The sequence below is a fragment of the Psittacula echo genome (assembly GCF_963264785.1).
Source record: "Psittacula echo genome assembly, chromosome: 4".
In the NCBI taxonomy this organism is placed as follows: domain Eukaryota; kingdom Metazoa; phylum Chordata; class Aves; order Psittaciformes; family Psittacidae; genus Psittacula; species Psittacula echo.
Window position 1 is genome coordinate 111,137,179 of NC_137738.1, and position 19,693 is coordinate 111,156,871.

A 19,693-nucleotide genomic window follows, 5' to 3' on the forward strand; every position below is an offset into this window, starting at 1 on the left:
TCTGTATTAATTTTTCCCTGTTGAGTATACAAAACTCTACACATTGCAGCCCCTTTGCTCCCTTCAAATCATAAAGCAAAAAGACTCCTTCAAATGTACTCATGGAAAGGTGCTGGTTGGGATGAAGTGCCAAAATGGGCTGGGAGTTTTTCTGGTGTGATCAAAATTGCCTGTTGTGGAGTAGAAATTCAGCAGGATTTTGGCTAGGAGGGGAAATGACAGTGAGCACAGATACTTTATTCAGGCAAATGCAGAACAATTGTTAATAAAACACTTCTAATGGCTTGTGTTGTTGACTTTTTTATATTGTGCTTTTATTTTCAGTCCATCCATCATACAGATTTGCTCATCATACAAAACTGATTTCAAGAAGCTCGCCGGCTTTGGGTTGCAACCATCCAAAAGCTCCCCCATAACTCACATGCATGCCTAAGGTAGAACTCAAAAAATCAGCATCAGTGCACGCTGCACCTGATCAAATGGTGGGAAGAAAGACCTGCAGTGATGCTCGCCCTTCTCTTCACCGACAGAAAAAACTAGAGGGCTGAAACAGGTTATGTTACCTTCTCAGTGCATTTTCTCTTCGTGGTTAGAGGAGGCAGATTAAAATCTGGACTCCAATGGAATGATGTTTAAGAGGCTCCACATCTTTTTTTCAAGGCAAAATAATGGTTATTCAACTAAGATGATATATCTAGATATGAAAATTGAGAGCATTCTTTGAAAAATGCTGCCGACTGTGAAAGGCTGCTCCTTCACAGAGGTATCCTGACTGAAGATGTTATCTGCTGGTATCTCAACAGGACGGTTTTCAGAGCCTTAAGTGGAAATTCAAATCTGCTTCCAAAGGAAGATTGTTAAAATATATAATGCATAGAGAATTACAGACTTTCTCCTGAGAAGTTTGTGGATTCAGCCAAGAACCACCCCCCAAATTCTTCAGTGTTGCGTTTGTATGGTAAATGGGGAGCTGCAATTACTCTCTTTTTTGACGTCTTTGAATGACACGATGAAAATGTCACCAAACTGCCCTCCATAAGCACACATGGAGCAGTTTGTGCATGGACACGTCTGTGCTAACTCAGAAATAGTTCAGAGGTCTAAGGGCAGACTATTTTCTAAACCTGGTTTTTCATCTTCTGCTACTGGTTGGCTCCAGGGCTGGCTGGAAGTTCACTGAAGGATTTCCTGTGAACTTTACCACCTTGGTGAAGAAGTTTCCCCTTCTTTGCTTTGGCAGCTCAGTCACACCAGCCCGAAGTGCACAACTTTGAGAGATCCGCTGTCTCCAGTGTCCTGTAGGGCACAAGACAGGCAGGATCAGGCATGCTGCAGGGACAGGCGCTGAGGGATGGAAACACGGGTATTGAAACACCATCCCAACCCAGGGAGAAGAGACAATTGCAGATACTGTCCCCTGCTTGGCTCAGGAATGGAGGATGCAGCCTTAAAGTGCTGGAGTCTGTTTTATGCCCTTTTGCAATCCCACTCCCCTGCTGCTCTTGGGGAAACCAGGGGCTGCATCTCCAGTGACTGCTCATGATGTCCCACGGATGTCCCCGTGGATATGGGGTTGGGATGCAAGGGGATGGGAGCCCCACCCGCCCCTGAGCCCCCTTCCCCAGGACTTGGAAGCTTATTGGCAAAAGTGAAACTTTAGATTTTTGTTACCTTTTAATTAAAACACACTGCAAACACCACAAGGCTGGGTTAGCACCAGTGAGTAGTGAACCAGGTTTTCAAAGTTACACAGGGATATGGCATTTTGCATTCTTCATACAATGCAAATACGTGGTTTCAGCACAAATTCCCTTTTTGAGCTTGGTGCCTGTGCAGGGTAGAAATCCCAGCCCTCTGGTTTTGCAAAGGACATGGCAATGGGGAGAGTATGTGCCACAAATAGAGGTTATTTCATAACACAGGCTAGCGTGCCTGCGAAATGCATGAAATACTTTGCCTTGGAAAGTGCTGCAGTCTAGTGAGTCATTGCTTTCTTTTGAATTACAGATGAGTAGCCAGCCCTTCACCATGCAAAGAAAAAAACTAGGTGTGGAGCTGAAAACAAAGGGAAACGTGTGTTTGTCCTGTCTTGGAGGGCAAGACACGCTGGCTGGCGTGGGAAGGCGGGGTGGGCTCTGTCCCAGGAGGTGGCTGTCAGGACTGTGTCAGGCTGAGGCGGCACTGACGAGGGCAGACGGGACTCACGTGAGTGACTCCTGCTCCTTACCTTCAGGAAAGAGGAAACAAAAATCCCTCAACTCTTGCAGCTTCATGAGGAAACTTTACCAGAGCAGCAGCTCCATCTCATGGCATGTGCATTTCACCACAGAGATAGACATCACCCTCCGAAACAGCATTCGTGTGTACAACCTCCCTACCTCAGCGTGGAGGGAGCAGTAAAAGTGTGACAGCTCAAAACGGGCACTGTGTGGACACTAAGGTTTGTCTCCAGCCCATTGCCTGGTGCTTCCCTTGCAGGGAGATGGCAGGAGGTGGCTCTGCCATTATACGACCCCCTGTTAATTCTCGGAGGCAGTTTGAAGATGACAACAAAGCACCCCCGATGTCCCATTCAAACCAGTGCTTGCATCCCAGACCCCACCATGTTATTCCAGTGTTGAAAGTAGAAGCACAGCTTCACTGCCAAGACTGCTCCTTAGGCAAGTGCCTTTAAGGAGGTTATGAGGTACTTTACTCAGTAGCAGCCCCCATCAGCTGTGTGCATGAGCCTTGGCTTCTGGGTGGCTGCAAGCTTTCTGTGGGCTCTCCTTGCTCTCCGAACGGCACTTGTTGGAGTCACCAAAAAACAGGAAGATTTTTCTCTGCAGGAGAGCCACAGCAGTGAATCCTTGCAGAGCATCAGCAGCTGAAGATAAGAGGTGGCCGTTTTTACCCTAGAGCCCTGCCTGATGCAGGGGGGCTTCTGCTGGGCAGGTGAATGCAGGCTGGAGAAAAAAAATCCACATTATGTCTGACCATTCAGTTCAAGGCTGTCTGGCCAGTTGTTCAAGGCTCAGGGTCCTGAGTGCATCAGGAAGGTATCTGACTTGGGTTTTGTGATTCGTGATTCGTGCCTCTGCCCGGGGAGAGGTTAACAAGAGCCCCACTCTGCAGACCTACTTAGCTGCTTCTTTAAAAAACACTTTTAAAAAGAACTATTTGCAAACCTCTCTGGTCACACTAAAGACACGGTGGTGTCGTGTGGGAAGCCTGTGATGTGGCATCAAGCTTGTAGAGGTGTTTAATGTTAATCAAAGGCTGAGGAGCGATAATGACTAGAACCCTCTTCTGTCATCTGCATCTTTTCTGATGTAGCATTCCAGCAATAAAAGACGCTGTAGTAATTGGACAACAGTTGATTTTCACAGTGCAGGAAGAGGGCTGTCCATGAGCAAGGGAAGTCAGGATTGCAGTGCTGCTGCCTATGGTAATGAGCACCTAGTCATCCAGAGAAGGAAAGCATGAAAATCCTGACAGGAGAGCATCTACTTGTGCCCTGGAGAGTTCAGATCGTGGGGCTTTGCATGGTAATGATGTGGTCCTGCTCCAGCAGCCAAAGGGAGGAGCAGTATGGGAAGGCACACCCTGTAACTGAAAAGCCACAAAGGCATCTTGGACCTGCAGGTATAGCAGGATAGAGGCAGTGGTTTGCTCGGACTCCCCAGGTCTGGGGCAGAATGGAGGATCCCTTTAGCCTCCTGGAGTGGGAAGTACAGAAAAACCTCTTCTCTGTGCTGCTGTATTGCTCCCAGAAGGCTGCGCGTTTTCTCCTGGGAATTATTCTCAAGGGCATGATGAAGGTGGGAGAAGATGAAAGTGGGAGACAGCAATGCCACGAACGAGCAATGCCATGGGGAATTATTTCAAACATCTGTTTTTTCAGGCAGAGACTGCCTGATTCCAGACTGCAGGAATGGCTACGTGGAAGCACATGCCTGTTAGGATCCATAGGTACTGCTTCGTTTCACTGGAAGTGCCTTGTTTCCCTTGGCTAGCATCACATAAGAGTTTTCTGGATGATCGGTATTTAGGTGAGTGTTAACACAATAAAACAACCGTTGGTAGCTGTAAGGCACCATTGGCTTCAGCATCTCAAATTGCCATAAATCAGATCAGTTTCCAGTCCAGAAACAACAGAGCAGTTGCCATTCACATTTTCCAAAGGGTCTTGTACCAAGGTTGGTGACCAGGTGACCAACCTAGTTTGCTCAAGATTATCAAATCCCAGAGCAACGCAGGCCTCTGGAGACCACCCTGCTCAAAGCAGCAAGAGCAGGCTGGGTTTCGAGCAGCATGGCCCTCAAGGCTACCTCTGCCCTTTCTCTAGCCTTTCCTGGAAGATGGAACTGAACATGAACATCAAATCCTGCCCCTACCGAATATTGTGGATGGTATGCTCACTTCTTGTTCAATGCACCCCTCTTGCTTGGAGAGCTCTACCCAACCAAGCCATGCACACAGTGAGAATAACTGCAGTTTATCCTTCCTCCTCTGGTAACTACTTATGCTGTACTACCTTCGTCTTCAGTGATGGGCTCCTCTGGCCAGTGTTGAACCCAAACCAGTTTGGCAAAACCACATAGTCTGTGTTTGTCCTATCTGAAGGCTGAGACTGCTGCAGCAGCCCTTGCCCATCACCACCCATGCACCAAAGGACAGCAGGACCCATGTTCCTTCCCTGTGCTAGCACAAAGCCACCAGGCACTGCTGGGGTCACGCAGGTGGCCTCCGTGGTAGCACGGTTCTGCCTTTGAGGCATCTCTTGTATGCTGCAGGGCTAACGCTTTCCCTTAGAAACCAAATCTTGTTTCACTGCTTGAGTGTTGTTTGGCTGTATGACAGCCTTGCTGCTCTGGCAGGTGACTGGGAACATTTTGTTGCACGATCTTTACAGTTTCAGGGAGGAGAAGCTTCCTCATAGCTGAGAGCAGCAGCAAGCAAGGAAGACGCACGTTACGATACACCTACAGAAGACAGGGTCTGCGTCGGACACCTCCCCACTGAGGCCTCCATGGCCATTTGCACTGGGAATAGGTCACTTCTGGCTTCAGCCTTTTGTCAGCGAACTGGCGAAGGGGACAAAGCAAATCCTGCTGTGGGCAGCTTCAGAGATCTCCCTGCAGAATTGACTATGCAAGAAGGGCTGGGTTTTGGGTGTGCTCCCCTTGCGTGGCACTGAGCCCGGTATTGTGAGGGTTCCCTCTGAAGCTACGTGGGAAGCGGTGGTGGAGAGACACCAGCCATGGGGAGCAGGAGGGTGAAAGTGGGACCTTGGGGTTGGGCTGTCCATCGATGCTGGCATTGATGCAGCAGGCTGGTGGTGGTGTCCAGGTGTAGAGCTGCTGCTGATGGCAGTTTTGGGCTGGATTTGGGATAGGTTGAACTGAAGGCAGAGGTCAGTCCAGCTAGAAGGAGCTGCTTTGGTTTGTTGGGTCCTGTTTCCTGCATGGGTACCCAATTGTTACAAGACTTCTGAATTTACACACACCATTAAGTCCGGACAGAATGGCCTTGAAAATGTATTCCCAGAGGTGCAAAGATAGTGTTGCGTGGATGGCTTTTCTACTCTGAAACAAACTGGTGTGTGCAACAGGCTCCCCCTTACCCAGCAAGTCATTTCCCTTTGCATTCCATCAGAGCTGCTGCCTCCTTTCCCTCTGTCCTGCAAGAAACTGAGCAGCTCAACAAGGATGCAGGTGCACAAGCAGCTCTGCAGTGTGTGGAGAAATCAGGGCACCTACACTGCGGTTGCAGAGGTCACACTTTGACCCACCGGCTTTTAGCAATGGTGACTGCTCAGCTGCAGTAACTTTTTGGAACCAAAGGATGCTTTAACCACTCCCTTGTGTAAGTCCTTAATGATGAGACAGCAAAGCTTTCTTCTTTGTATCACTCTCATTATACAGCCTATATGTGAGTGCTTATGGATTGTATTGTGATAGTCCAGAGCTTTCAAATGAACTTCTCAGTTTATTAATTCAGCTGCTTACGTGAGGGCAAGGAGCATCTTACACTCAGCTCAGGGAAGGAGTAGATCACTTCTGAATGACCCAGCTGCAAACCTAGGAATGCTACCAATGTCTCCAGACCATCACCACTGCTATATTTTACTTTACTCCGTATCCTGCAGCCACCAAAGCCATCAGAAGGCCGTTGAAGACATCCTTTTGCTTATGGGGCTTTCCTGCCAGCAGGACCATGGCGCAGCGAACTCTGTCACCTGCTCCTCAGCCTTTCCCCATCCTCCACCCAGAGATAATGCGCAGGGGCCCACGGGAGGCTGCAGAGGTGGGGCCGGCGAGTGTTGTTCTCCAGTGCTTCGGGACTGGTAGAACAGCTCTTAGAGCACGATTTTACTTGGCAGGGGCTGGTTTTGTAATGAAAGAAATAAGTAAGTAAGTGCCATCCTGCTCTGCTGGGAGGTTGAAGCGTTTCCTTTCTACTTTTTTTTTTTAATGATCTATTTGTACCGAGGCCAAACACTGAATGCTTCAGCCTCAAAAATAAAAGTTTCAACAAGAACTGTAATTGGGAGGAGGCTACAATACAGGCACTCTTGTGCCTTCATCCATGCTGCCGCGAGACAGCTTTGATTTTATATTATTTTATTTCATAATTTATTTTATTTTATAATTTTATTTTGTATTTTCATGTTTTTCCTGTAAAGTGGAACTGAAGGAGTGTGTTGGTGCTGTTGACTCATCAGCTCTGGAGACAGGCTCGCCCTGTGTACGTACTCTATATGCACCCCCACTGAGACTCAAACACCTGGGGCACCAAACCAGGCTGGGAGGTAATAACCCCACAGAGACAGGGGACAGCTGATGGATTTGGAGGAAGAGGTAGGGTCTTGAAGCGCACAGTGAGGTCTTCTGTTCTGCCCTGGTGAGAACAGGAACAACTGAGCCAGCGTGGAAGAGAGAGGAGAACATATGACTGGAGGCTGGCAGTGGGGGAAGGGCTGGTCTACCTTTTTTGGCAGAACCTTAAAATCAGCTTAAAGTGATCATGAAACCATAGGGTAGTATTTCATCCCTTTTTACTGTGGTCTCACGCTTGAAAGCGCCAATACAAGCGCCGGCTAGCTCGTGTAAGACGAACATGGATGGAGGACAATAAGTTCTTTCTTAGGTCCCATCCAACAACCATCAAATAATACTAATTTTCAAGTTTTATGCGCTGCGCTCAGCTCAAAGCCGCAGACGAAGCCCTGCTCTAGCAGTGCGGCATAGGAGCATTTCTACCCATTTCAGTGAGAGCCCTGCAGGCAGACAGCTTGCAGGGACAGGCTCGGGGAGTTTCAGGAAGCTGCAATATAGAGTAAATAATAATAAGCAGAAATAAAAAAATAAATCAGAAATGGGTTACCTGCTCTGAAGGAACTGCTCTCAAATTTCCTGCAAGAAAGAAAGATCACCATGTTATTTACATTCCAGCTAACTCGCTGAAAAACCCAAACAGACAAGGGTATGGTATTAGGTAACTCTTTCACTTTTTTATGATAGGACGCAGCTATTTTATATCCTGTTATTCAATGGATGAATTACAATTTTTAATATGTTGTTTATACAAATCCATACATGTGGGATGCAAGTATTCCCTCCAACACTACACCAAGTTAAAGCAAAGTGATTTTTGTAGATAGGGCAGCATGGAGACATGAGGCCAGCGATGGATTGGGGTTCCCACATTGTCCCAGCTCTGTGGGGAGCTGTAGCAGGTGTGGGATGCACACAGTGGGACAGAGCTGCAGCTGCAGCACACCTGCAGCAGGGTAGCTGTGGGGTGGTGAAGCTGCCTGCCTGAGCTTTCGTCTTGTGTCCGGGAGGGCTTTGCAGCCCGTGTGCTGTCAGGTTGCTGCTGGAGGTGCTTGAGGATGAGGCTTCATGTTACAGCTTGAGCCATATTAACAGCTGCCAACATCAAAAAGAAGTCCTGCTGCAGGCAATGTGCTTCTGCCCCTCACTTGGTGCTGTCTGTGGTGTTCTCTGGTCCTCAGGCAAAGCAGTTTTGTTCAGGGGAAGGGCAAAAGCTGACAGGAAAGAAAACAACCTTTTTTTTGTTGGTTTAATATGGTGGGGGTCCCCTGCATGATCCCATGAATGTGAGCGAAAGAAGGCGGGAAGGGGGAAGTAGAACCTTCCTATTTTGATGGTGGCAAATTGCTAGTTCAGCTTCACCGTAATGTGGAAGCACACCTGTAGTTGGTTTGTTTGAAACTATCTATTTCAGTTGTGGCTATAGGAACCACTATTATGCCTCGGCTTTCCACGTCAGTGCGCCTGGAGCCTGGCTCAGTTCCTGCATACCTGTCAGTACAGTGATGGGACACCTGGACAAGGCAGAAGATAAAAATCCTCATTTCACCCCTTATGCAAATACACTTACATATCCCTGCCTGGCTGACTTTACAGGATGACTCTTTAAACATGACTTTCTCATGCTGGACTACCCCTCTATTATACTGTTGCACTACTTTGACTCTGCTACAGCAGAGATACCAAACTCTGCCAAAGTAAGACAGTCACATCTGTTTACTACAGAACCATTTGCAGAAGTGGCGTAAAACACTGCTTCACAAGCCATGTAACTCGTGAGGCTCTGCTGCTGGCCATTGCACACTGAATAACAGAGCAACAATGACCAAAACTACTAAACATCTTCCCTGTCTTTGTCAGAACTTGAATTGCACTGCAAGATAAGGAGATTCCAATAATCAGTTGATATATTCTATGTTGTGGGAGCTGGTAGCTGAGTCCTTATGCCGCTCCCTGATAGGTATACACAAACCAAACTGACTCTGCAATACCACTGCCTTATTTAAATTCCCAGATCCAAATTCTTTCTCAAGATATCAATCACCATTATTTCTAGCTTCATCCCTTTGTGCATATTTGAAAGAGACATGTTTGCTTACCTTCCTGGCTGCTGGAAAAGGGTTTCCTCACAAGGAAGCTGGCGCGGCCGTCCGCTCCAGGCTTACACTCAGTGTCCTCTGCCTGTCTGTGGCTGGTGGGTCTTTGAAAACAAAACAGAAGTGATAGAAGGGGAGGGAGCAAGGGTTGAAGAGTTGGGGAGACACTGCATAGCACAGCAAAGCTGTTTTGTTTGCTTTCTATCTTTTCAAGTACACAGCAGACTGTGTAATTCCCTGGCTACAAACTGTAGCACTCTTTTATCAGATGCCAGTACGTTTGTTGACTGACTGTCACTAGGATCACTCATTTGGCCATGCAGTCACTCTAGCACCATCCTGCCATTCAAAGACACTGTGTAAAGCTGGTGTTTTTTGGAGCAATTAAAGTTTTGTTAAACAGGACAGGCTGAGGATGTGCAACACACATAGCGCGTGAGCCTGGCACTGCAGCAGGCAGTCAGGCGGATGCTGGGAGATGAGGATGTCAGACCCAAAAGACAGCACTGATTTTGTGTGGTTTTTCAGTTAAGCCCTGTCCCCACACCACTTCCATCATTGAAATCCAAGTTGCAAATGAGCTGAAGGGAGGAAGACACCAGGTATGTGTTACAGAAAATGCAGATGGGGTTTTTTTGTTCCTTTTTTTTTTTTGGTTTTGCAAGTCTCGGTTTCTTCGCTCATCATTAACCTCTGCTTATGTAGGCGTGTGGAAAGACAATCCGTTCCCAAGGCAGTGGAACTGGAAATCTGGAGGCCATCTTGTGGTATTTTGGCTTGCCGACTCGCTGCTCGTCCTGCCATCTGCAAACTGCCTGGCAAAGTCCAAGGGAGGGCTGCCTTCAGGAAGAATGAGTCAAACAGAGAAAATAAACTAAACCTCTCCTACCAGGCCAGCTGGGAATCCCTCAGGGGGGAATTCTCCTCATTTGGGTGGCTCTTCCTTCGCCATGGACATAGTCATGTTTAACTCAAGTAGTGTTTTCCTCAAGGGTGGCTTTCAGATATGACAGCAGTGTAGTGAGAATGAAAATGTGAACGCTTTTGTGCAGCATGTAATTTGTTAAATGCCCAAGTGTAAAATCTCACTTGGCTTTGATAATACAAATAATACATTCCAGGCATAAAAAGCCCTTTATTACTGATGAGAACGTAAATAATTAAAGAAAAATCTCAGATTTTCACTGTGCCTTTGTCTTCACACTACCAGTCAGGCGATAGCTGCTCAAGCAGCTGGGCATCTGTAAAGCAACTAAAAGCAACTCTTCTCATCAGCTTTCCCGAAAACATTTTTAAGCTGCAGTAATGCAACTCTCTCATCACACTAAGCTTTATTGGTTCAGCAAAAGAAACTAAGAAACTTCATTGGAGACCAGATTATGCTGGTTGCAAAATCAGAGGGATCCTTCTGCTCTTCGACCCCATTATCTCCTCTGTAGTGTCTTGATCAGCTTTCTTACACACAGCCTCGGATTCTGCCGAGACCTGCAAATTGCTTTTTTGGCTGCCAAATTGCCATAACCCATCTATTTTTATGTTTTAAAAGAGCTTAAACCCCTCCATCCTCTTTGGATGTGTCTTTAAAATTGACCAGTACTGGGAGGATTTCATGTATATCCGAAGGCTTAGAAGAAGATGTTACCTCTACTGAGCTTCTAGTTTTACAGTCAACAGACATGAAAAGCCCAGCGGGGATAAAAGGAACTTAACCAGTTCTGTCTAATGCATATAAATCTACCTAAGAGCTCAAGGCACTGGAAGTACTCAATGAGCCACATTTATCTCAGTCTAAGATATAAAAATGGGTCTTCAGCTCACATGCCACATGTCCCATTTTGATGCCAAGTTAATATGAATTAAGAGACTGAGATGAATAAACAAGGTCACTCTGGGCTGGGCCAAGTTGAATCAATGTAAAATAATTGTCAGTATTTTCTGTCAGCAATGCTGGTTTATCTTGGCTCGGGATTCTCGGTGCTATAGATTATAAAATGTTTTCAGTGGAACAGTTGGCAGACATTTTATTGATTTTGCTTTGTTTTGTGAATGCTGGAAAAATTTCCATTAAGTGTACATGCTGCTCATGTGATGAAGCCAAACTGCTTTTCCAAACTTCTCTTTCTTCAAGTGTGCTATCGTGTTAATACATTAGCAATCTAATTTAATCAAGAGGACCTTTGTCTGGAATCAAGAGGCCATACAGCACACCTTGATGTGTCTCAAGTACTTACGGACTAATAAGGGTTAATTTTGTATTTTCAAGGTGCTGTACACACACTGACTAATTAATTTGCCCAACACCCCTTTGAAGTTAGTAACGTATTATCTCAGTTTTACAGACACAGAAATTGAGAGTGCAACTTCGCACAGAGCCGCACATATTTCTTTGCCTGCTGTCGCATTCTGGATGCACGTGAAGCTCCTGTTGCCTTCACCGGGGCTGGGCAATGGCAAAGTATGAGAAGGGAGGGTGCAGCAACCAGGCAGGATTAGCACTACTGAGCTGCTGGATTCCACTTCAGTGATGAGATTCCTATACCACATCACCTCTTAATAGAGTTACTTTGGAACTGAAAATTGCTAGGACAGATAGAGCAGCTTGTAGGATTATGCCTGGACCCATGGCAGACTGTATTTCTCAGCCTATATTCCTGCTATTTTAAGACCAGGTTTGCTTTGTGGTTAAAGAAGACTTCTGAAAATAATAACTAATGGTGGAAGAACACAAGAGGTGTCATAATGGTGATGACTGCTTATTTTGTTTAATTGCATGTAACAGTGGAGTAAGTAAGAAATCTGCTTAATGGGTTCTTTACATAACATACAAAAGGGAATGCAGTGGGATAAGTCTAATTCTCTCTCTCTTTACACTGATTTAATAACCAACATATACAGATATGAAACTGTCATGCAGTTTTCTCTTAACGCTTCCTGAGGTTTGATGAATTATGCTACTGAATTCTATGAAATACACAAACATGCTTCTGAGCTTAAATAAAAGACTTTTATAAAAGTAGAAAAACATGTATTTTAAGTACATAAGCAACAGGAAAGTTTTATGATAAAAACCACTGTGATGATATATACGCTCGTCTTCTATCCTAATCACTTGTATTGAAAGCAGAGATATCCCAATTAAAATAGGAGTAGTTCTGGCTTCGGGGATGTGGACAAGGTGGATGGAAAAAGCTTAAAAAAAAAAGCCTCCAACCCAGCTTCACATACTTCCTGACACTACCAACAAATGGAAGATATTTAAACTCTCAATGCATTATAGTATGGAGACAGAATGACGCATTGACCGCAGTTACCAGTGCCAATGGCTGAGGAGTGAGTGCACCCATATAGCTCTGTGCTGACTCTTATGTGCCAAATTCTGGCACAGTCACTGGCTGACTCATCCAGAAATAAGCTGTCCCACAGGGAGTCAACGAGTTCCTTTAACGCATTGCTGAGAGGATTGGTATGCTACCTTGGTCCTCTGAACAACAACATCCATACCTTCTGAAAATATTTTCCTCATTTACAAGTAGCAAAAAGGTTATACTGATCAAAACGTTGCCATAAGTAGGTAAAAAGAATACGAAGAATACAAGAACTGCTAGACTATAACGTATCTGGCATGTGGAAGGAAAGAACAGCTGTGGTCAATGGCAAATGTAAGCCGGAGATGAGAGCTTTGTCCTGTAAAATTATTCACTGGACTGTGCATTGTGCATTGGTGATATTTAACTGTCCTGTTCATGTTAGAGGGGAAGAACTCATGCAGCAGATAAAATGCCTCGATATGGAGTGTTGTTCTGCAACCTTTATAGCCCGTATCTTACTCTCTGTGTGTATGCACAGTTCAGGAAGTTGACTGCAGTTCTCTGCTGACAGCCACACTATTGCTACCTTCACGAAATGCCATGGAGTTAAGCCAATTTTCTCTGTAAAACATATTTTAGTCTCAAACCATGTTCTCTCCTTTCTGACTGCCAAGGCAAGAGGCGAAGTCAGACTTTGACTAGAATAAGATCTCAAAGAAATAAAACCCTAAGACTATTTTAGGAATGATTATTTTGGTTCCAGCCTTTTCTGTCCCTTTTCTGTCTCTGTCCCAGGCTATGAGCTTTTCTTGTTAGGCGAAGGAGATGATGACGGGAAGAGTTAATTGAAGTGATTTGTTAATCAATCCAAACTAGCTTTCTATTACACATATGCAGACGCCAGGGTCCCTGAAGGGCATCAGCAACAAGATTTATTAAGTTAGTCAAACAGTAATGTCTTCTGCTAGTCTTCACAGGGTCCTCGCCCAGGGCTTCTGCTTAGGTGTAATTCATGAGATTACACCTCACCTGTCCCAAAGCAAAGGTTCTGTCAAAGCTGAAATACAGGAAAGAAAGAAGTCTAGGGATGTGCTAGAGATGAGCTTCCAAAAACTTGGGTGAAATACAGATTTGGGACAGTATCTGGGTCTGCCAGGGCTGCTAGTGTTAGAAATGCAGTCATGTAGGTCAATTGATTTCACAGGTTTGGTGGTACAAAGATGTAAAGCCAAGGCAGACAACAAGAGATGCTGGAAAAGAAGAAAGAACAGCTGTCAAGTGCACTTGCTGAACATCTCTACAGACCCGTTGTGGACTTTTATATTGATTAGGGGAACCACTGCTACCCAGAAAACAGCAGAGCCTGTTCAATTCATGCAGGCCAAGTGCATGAGTGGTGCTACTGGCTTTGTGTGACTTACAATTAACTTGTACAGATGAGGTTGTGTTTTTTTTATAGCAAGATTAATGACACTGAACACTGACGCTCTACTGGCAAAGTACAGATTTATTCTAGGTTGGAAGGGAGCTCTGGAGGTAATCTGGCCCAATGCTCTTCTCAAAGCAGATTCAACTGTTCAGTTACATCCAGCTTCAAGATGGATCTGCGACCCAGAAGAGACTTGTGCCAGACAGCAACAGAAATGAACCATCAGCATTGGTGAGCATCCAGAAGGTCAGAAAGAGAACAGCAGTACACTCCCTCGCATTAGAATTGGAGCAATGCTAAGGATCCCAGACCTGAGCTGACTCTTGTCACATCACCAGCAAGGACATTTGCTGTAGGAAGTCATGGTATGCCTTCATGCAGGGGAGGAAGCAAACAAAAGCTAAAGACTAAGCTTGCATGTCAGACTACAGGTCAAGTCCTCAGAGACAGTATCTCAAGGATTTAAATGATGCTGAGGAGGCAAATCAACAAGTTGCCTGCAGTAATACATACAAAGCATGGCTGAAGTGATTTGGCCAATACAGGAGGCTGCATTGTGCATGCCGTTAGGGAACAGAGATGAACAGTAGTAAATCTATTACAAAAATGGAATTTTCTTTTGTTTCTCTTGAGGGGAAAGACTTCAGAAGTAAATAGGAAATTATTCAGGATATATGTTTATCTCACCGGTGAGCTGAATACATAAACACCGAAGACCAGCATTAAACGGCATGAGAAATGGAGAAAGTCAATAACGAAACAAAAAATGACCAAGCTAATGAATGACAAAGGGCCTTCACAGGAGTGAGAATGTGTCCTGACTATTGATTTTGAAACTGCAGGTAGTAGTTGGAGGCTGGGAAGAAGTGGACAGTGGAAATGTCAGATACGAATTTGTGATGTGGGAAACCAGTTAGAATAATAATGTTGCTGCGCACCACTAAGATGCTCAGCTACAAGCACTATACAGCTGTGATTTCATAAACTTCACTGCGTTTTAGTAAGGCACTATTATTGCCATTTTTTGAGTAAATTCACTGAGGCAGAAGAAAGTGAATATTGTTTAATTTGAGGTTCACATGTTGGATCAATTTCCTCAAGTGCTGTGTAACCATCCACCCATTATAAACCATGTCCTGTGCTGATGTCTCAGATTAGGATCTGAATCTCTGGTAATGCTGAAGTATCTTGTCCACAGAGATGAAACATTGCAATAACTGCCCAACTGAGAACATCCCTATTTATGTAGGCTCCTAACATTCAGAACCTTCCTTTCTTTATACAGATTTCTTCACATGAAGAAGTCTGCTGCAGACTTGGCATCAGATGTAATTACAGAAAACAAACTGTGAAACTGGAGGCAAAACACAAGCCACAGTTACGTGCTTGTAACCGTCTGTGGGTTTTCTTTAAGCACACAGAAGAGGTTGTTGGAGTCACTTGTGCCACAGCAGGTGACCTTCCCAGCCAGTTGGTGTTGTTACAGGGAGTGCCTTTAAAACTCAGATCATGTTGGCAGACACCAAGTGACTGTGGCCAGCCAGGGGAACCATGAGAAGTTTTCCCTCATAGCTCTGCAAGAGGCAACCAAAATCTCAGTCCTCTCCTTAGGGAGTTCAGCTGTAAGCACTGGCTGTCAGCAGGAGAAGGAGATGGTCGCATGGGCAAGGAGCTTGCTTTACGCTCACCAACCTGGCAAGAGGCAAACTAAAGTGTGAGGAAATCCCAACAGTTCAAGCAGCCCTGGCTATTGCAAGGTGCCGCTTGTGAGGCTCAGCAACTTTTGGTGACCCACCTGGGCAGGCACAGGTGAACATGGTCAAACCAGGCGGCCTGGGAGTAAAAGCAAAGTTGAACTGGGCAATCTCTTTCCCAAGATGCCTGATGAAGGCAGATGTGGGACTGCCAGAGATGTGTGAGTCATTGCAAGCTCTGAAAGGGAAAAGGTGAGCTGAGGGGAGAATAGCATGTTTATACCTTGGGACCATAGCATGCTGGGATTAGCCTCTGCTCTAGTGCTCCTTTTATTTGAGCACTTGGAAAGTTGTCTGTGGTCAAGTAGAGTCTCCAGCATGATCTTACTGCCTTTATTATTTACCCATATCAATATGGTGCTATCTCTATCCCAAAAGGTATATGCTATAACTTGTGTGTGCTATAGTTTTAAAAGCAGGCACCATCTCCAAATCTATCAGGTATCTCCGAAAGCTTTAGATGGTGTTCTGTACCCTAAAAGGTGTAGGCTATGTATAAAATAAGTATTTCACTAGTGGTGTGCAGTTGGTATATTGAATATTATATCTAATACTGCAAAAGCTCAATCTCTTCAAGAGAGAAAAGACAGAAAACTACGTAATACATAGATTTTCAGAAGAAATATGTTTCTTGGTCATTCAGAGAGTGTTCACACTTATATACAAATGGTTAGGATGATTTGTCAATGTGGGAGTTCAATATTGTACTTACACTAGATTTCCTAAAAATGTTTCTACATACAGTAGGTATAGAAAATAAAAATAAGTGTATCCACATACTCACTGGGAGCAAATAACTATTTCTTTTCTATCAAGAATGAATAAAGAAAAATAAGAGAAACAAATGCTTTCTTAATCTTTGCAGAAGAGCTGTTTCATTCTAATTTCCCAGCCGTTGCAAGGTGGTTGGCAAGTGCTGGCTCACTAGCAATAAAAGCACTTAAAAGAACCCCCACAGTCATCAAACCTGTTGTTTCTCTCAAAATAGGTAAGTTCCAGGTTCTACCAACTTTGGAGGAAGGACACTCTGGAAAGATCATCCCAGGGGTTTGATCACAGCGTAGTGATGAGCTTACAAAAATCTATAAAGATCATGTTCAGTTTTTGAAAGTTCTGCTTACTGTAGTTGTTCATTTGCTGCATTTCCATTGCTGTATTTCTGTCTTCTGCACATTCACCAAGGAATGCTGTATTTGCCCAAATGGTTTAACTTGAAAATGGAGATTGCCATGCCATGCCACGTCCTTCTGGCCTCCATGTTCTTCTTAGTTCCTGCTTACTGTTTTAACGTTTTATTGTGTTTATAGTCATGATGCAGATGACAACTGAGGTTGTCAGGAAAGTTCAGAATATCAAACTTACATTTCAATAGTATTTTAGTTAATTGTTCCTCCCTCCCATTTTCTGTTTGGAAATACAGGATTTTCCTTGGCTTTACAAAACATCTTTGATAAACACGTGAGCTGCCTGTGTGCCCTTTCCTGTGCTGCTCACCTGTGGGAGCAGCTCTGTGCTGGTGGTCTGATGGCCAGACAGGGAGCAGGTGGATTGTGCTCTCCTCCGTGCTCTGAAGATCGGTCAATGAAAGCTTCCTGAGATGGGTCTTCTTCGTCTGACTGCCCCAGGAATTCTGTTAAGATGAATCAAGGTATGATATCAGGCTTAGTTAATTTAAAAGCACCAGTCAAGTTGACAACTTAGATGTCAATACGGACAATGGTGTCCTCTCTTGTAACAGACAAAATTGAATGGAAAACCATATGCTTACGCAGTTTTCACCTTTGAGTCTTCCCCTTGAAAAGGAGGACAAGTAGCTAACGACCAGCAACAATAACACACCTGTTGGCTTTAGTTAGCAAGGAGGAAATGCCTTCTCTAAATTGTCAAATACTGAAGATCCAGCTGGCTGCCAAGGTCTGCTGTATGTGAGTATTTCACTGTTGCCATACAGACCCAAGTCTTATCAATCAGACTGTTCCCCATGCAGGTATGTGTAACTCCTTACTTTAAAAATAAAGACTTCTTTTAGCTTTGTTTCAAAATATTCTGGTTCACAGTCAAGACCCTAAGTCCTCAAGTAGGTGAAGGAAGGGACTCCAATTCCCAAGTTCCAGCCTGAGCCCTTTGGGGAAGGGAACTGTTCAAAAATACCAGAACCACTTAAAAATACAGACGAGGAATTGCATATTCCAGGTGTGAGACTTAGTATAAATAAATAAAAAAAGTAATCAAACCACAGGCCAGCAGAGTTTGGATTAAGGAAAAAAAATCCTGTTACAGATAAAGACTTTAAAAGATTTTTCTCAAAGTCTTAAGACCCTTTTGTGTTTGTTTTCTTTTTCCTTTTTTAATCCTGTTTTTCTCCCCTTGTTCTCTGCCCTCCCAGATCCTGTATAAGCTAATCTCCATGATACCCACGGCAACACCATGGGCAGCGCAAAGAATATAACACTCTTATGAGTGTTGCCATACTGCTAGTTTACATTTTGGCCAGAGACCCAGAATGTTCACCAGCTTAGGAGGGCAAATCTACTTTTAAGTATTTTTGAACCTCTGAGTCCTAAAAGGCTAACACCGTCAGATTGCTGCAGACTATTTCTACTCTTCATGTACCAACATATTATTAGCATCTGCCGTGTGAGAAAGAGTGAAGTGTGGCAGCTGATTTGGCTTTCTCAGGTAACTGATAATCTCTGCCTGTGCTGCTGTTTCCCACACATGCAGCAATGTGGGAAATTGCTAAAAACAACCAACTTGGTCAGGGGCAAAACACCTCCAAGCATGCAGACCACATTACAATAAGTAAAGGAGCTAAACTGGTCTTGGCGCAATTTCTCCTCTACCTTGAATAAAAATTCCAGAGAGAAGAAAAGGAGGTGAGAAAAAGGAGTAGGAGCAATGCTCTACATCTAGGAAATTCAACTCCAAGGCAAGTAAAGTAGGTTTCTCTGGAGATCTCTTCTTGGAGCCTGATGAAGAGTGAGCAGCCAAGAGAATGATGGTAGCAATATGGAGAACTTAAAAAGAAGAAACTGCTTGTGAAAAGCATGAAGAACTCTGGGAAAGGGCTTAGACAAAATTGCTGTTGATGTGTAGTGTGGGCAAAATCCACCGCAGCTCTCGTGGGACAAACTCTGACAACCTCTGCTTGGGAGCACAGTTCTCGCTGCCAGGCTTCCTCCTATGAACCGAACCTTTGGTCCTGAAGAGCCTTCCTGTTCACTTCACCTTTTAAGGAGGGAAATGTTTGTTAAACCTTTGAGTTTTCTAAATGTCAAAGCTAAGACGTACAGTGTGAATCAAGCTGGTGTAATTTATCTTATGTTCCTCTCTTTTTCTGTTTCCACCTACTCAGTAATGTCCAAGGCCTATGGAACTTACCCATTAAAGTTACATACTTTCATCAATATATGCCTAGGGCTTCTCCTTAGACATCGCTGAGGCTGACCTAGCTCCACGGATCAGTGTCATTCCAGTATGTAAAACCCTGAGAGATGCTGGGAGAGGAGCGTGTATTGAAAAAAAGAAACAAAATAGGATTGGGACAATATTGTCTTGATCTCTCTCCATCATACCGTTAACTTATATTTTCTTATACCTGCTGAGAACCAGATCTTAATAAACCACAGACTTCTCATATCAATCACTTCAGTGTAATTAACTCATGCACGTGCTTTTGGCGGGACCTAGCAGTTTTGTAACATGGAGTGGCCTACAACTTGGAGGTATCCAGTCCTCACATGGCACACTTCTAATACAGGAATAGAATCATAGAATGGTTAGGGTTGGAAAGGACCTTAAGATCATCTAGTTCCAACCCCCTATGAGCAATTATAACCATTGCCACTGACTTTGGTATTTTGCTCTGTGAATGCAGCACAGCTATACCGTATTAAATAATGCTACTGGATCCATAGGGACCTTGTGTAAAACAGAGCAGTCTGTCATACACAAGCACATTTGTAGTCAAAATTGGGGGATGAGGGGGATTCTTAGCCACAGGAATGCAAATAAATTTCTTTGCACTTTCATATCTAAATTAAATATCTGAGACTGACCTTAAATTTAGAGAAGTTATAAGGATTGAACCTATTCTAGTGTGGGTATACAACTGCAGTGTTGCAGTAGAATGTTAGATAGGATCAGATGCCAGCAGTGGTTCAAAGCCACAAACCCACCAGCTACAAGCTCTAGAGTAAAGAAATAAACACTTTTTGTTGTGGGACATTGGACTGTGCTCCCTGTGAGAAATGCTACAGCAGAAAAATAAATGTGCAAGGAATACTGT

At 44.4% G+C, this 19,693-nt stretch overlaps 1 protein-coding gene across 1 annotated transcript in view; it reads right to left on the bottom strand.

Annotated features, from left to right (window-relative positions):
- Positions 1-1,245: 1,245 nt before the first annotated feature.
- Positions 1,246-19,693, bottom strand: part of WDPCP (WD repeat containing planar cell polarity effector) — a gene marked incomplete at its 3' end in the record, with an annotated part of 157,390 nt that continues 138,942 nt past the window's right edge. Inside the window, exons 15-18 of the mRNA XM_080615993.1 lie at positions 16,900-17,035; positions 8,918-9,018; positions 7,369-7,397; positions 1,246-1,296 (exon numbers count right to left, since the gene is read on the bottom strand). Of these exons, the coding sequence (XP_080472119.1) occupies positions 1,246-1,296; positions 7,369-7,397; positions 8,918-9,018; positions 16,900-17,035 (317 nt within the window). The remainder of the gene's footprint in view (positions 1,297-7,368; positions 7,398-8,917; positions 9,019-16,899; positions 17,036-19,693) is intronic.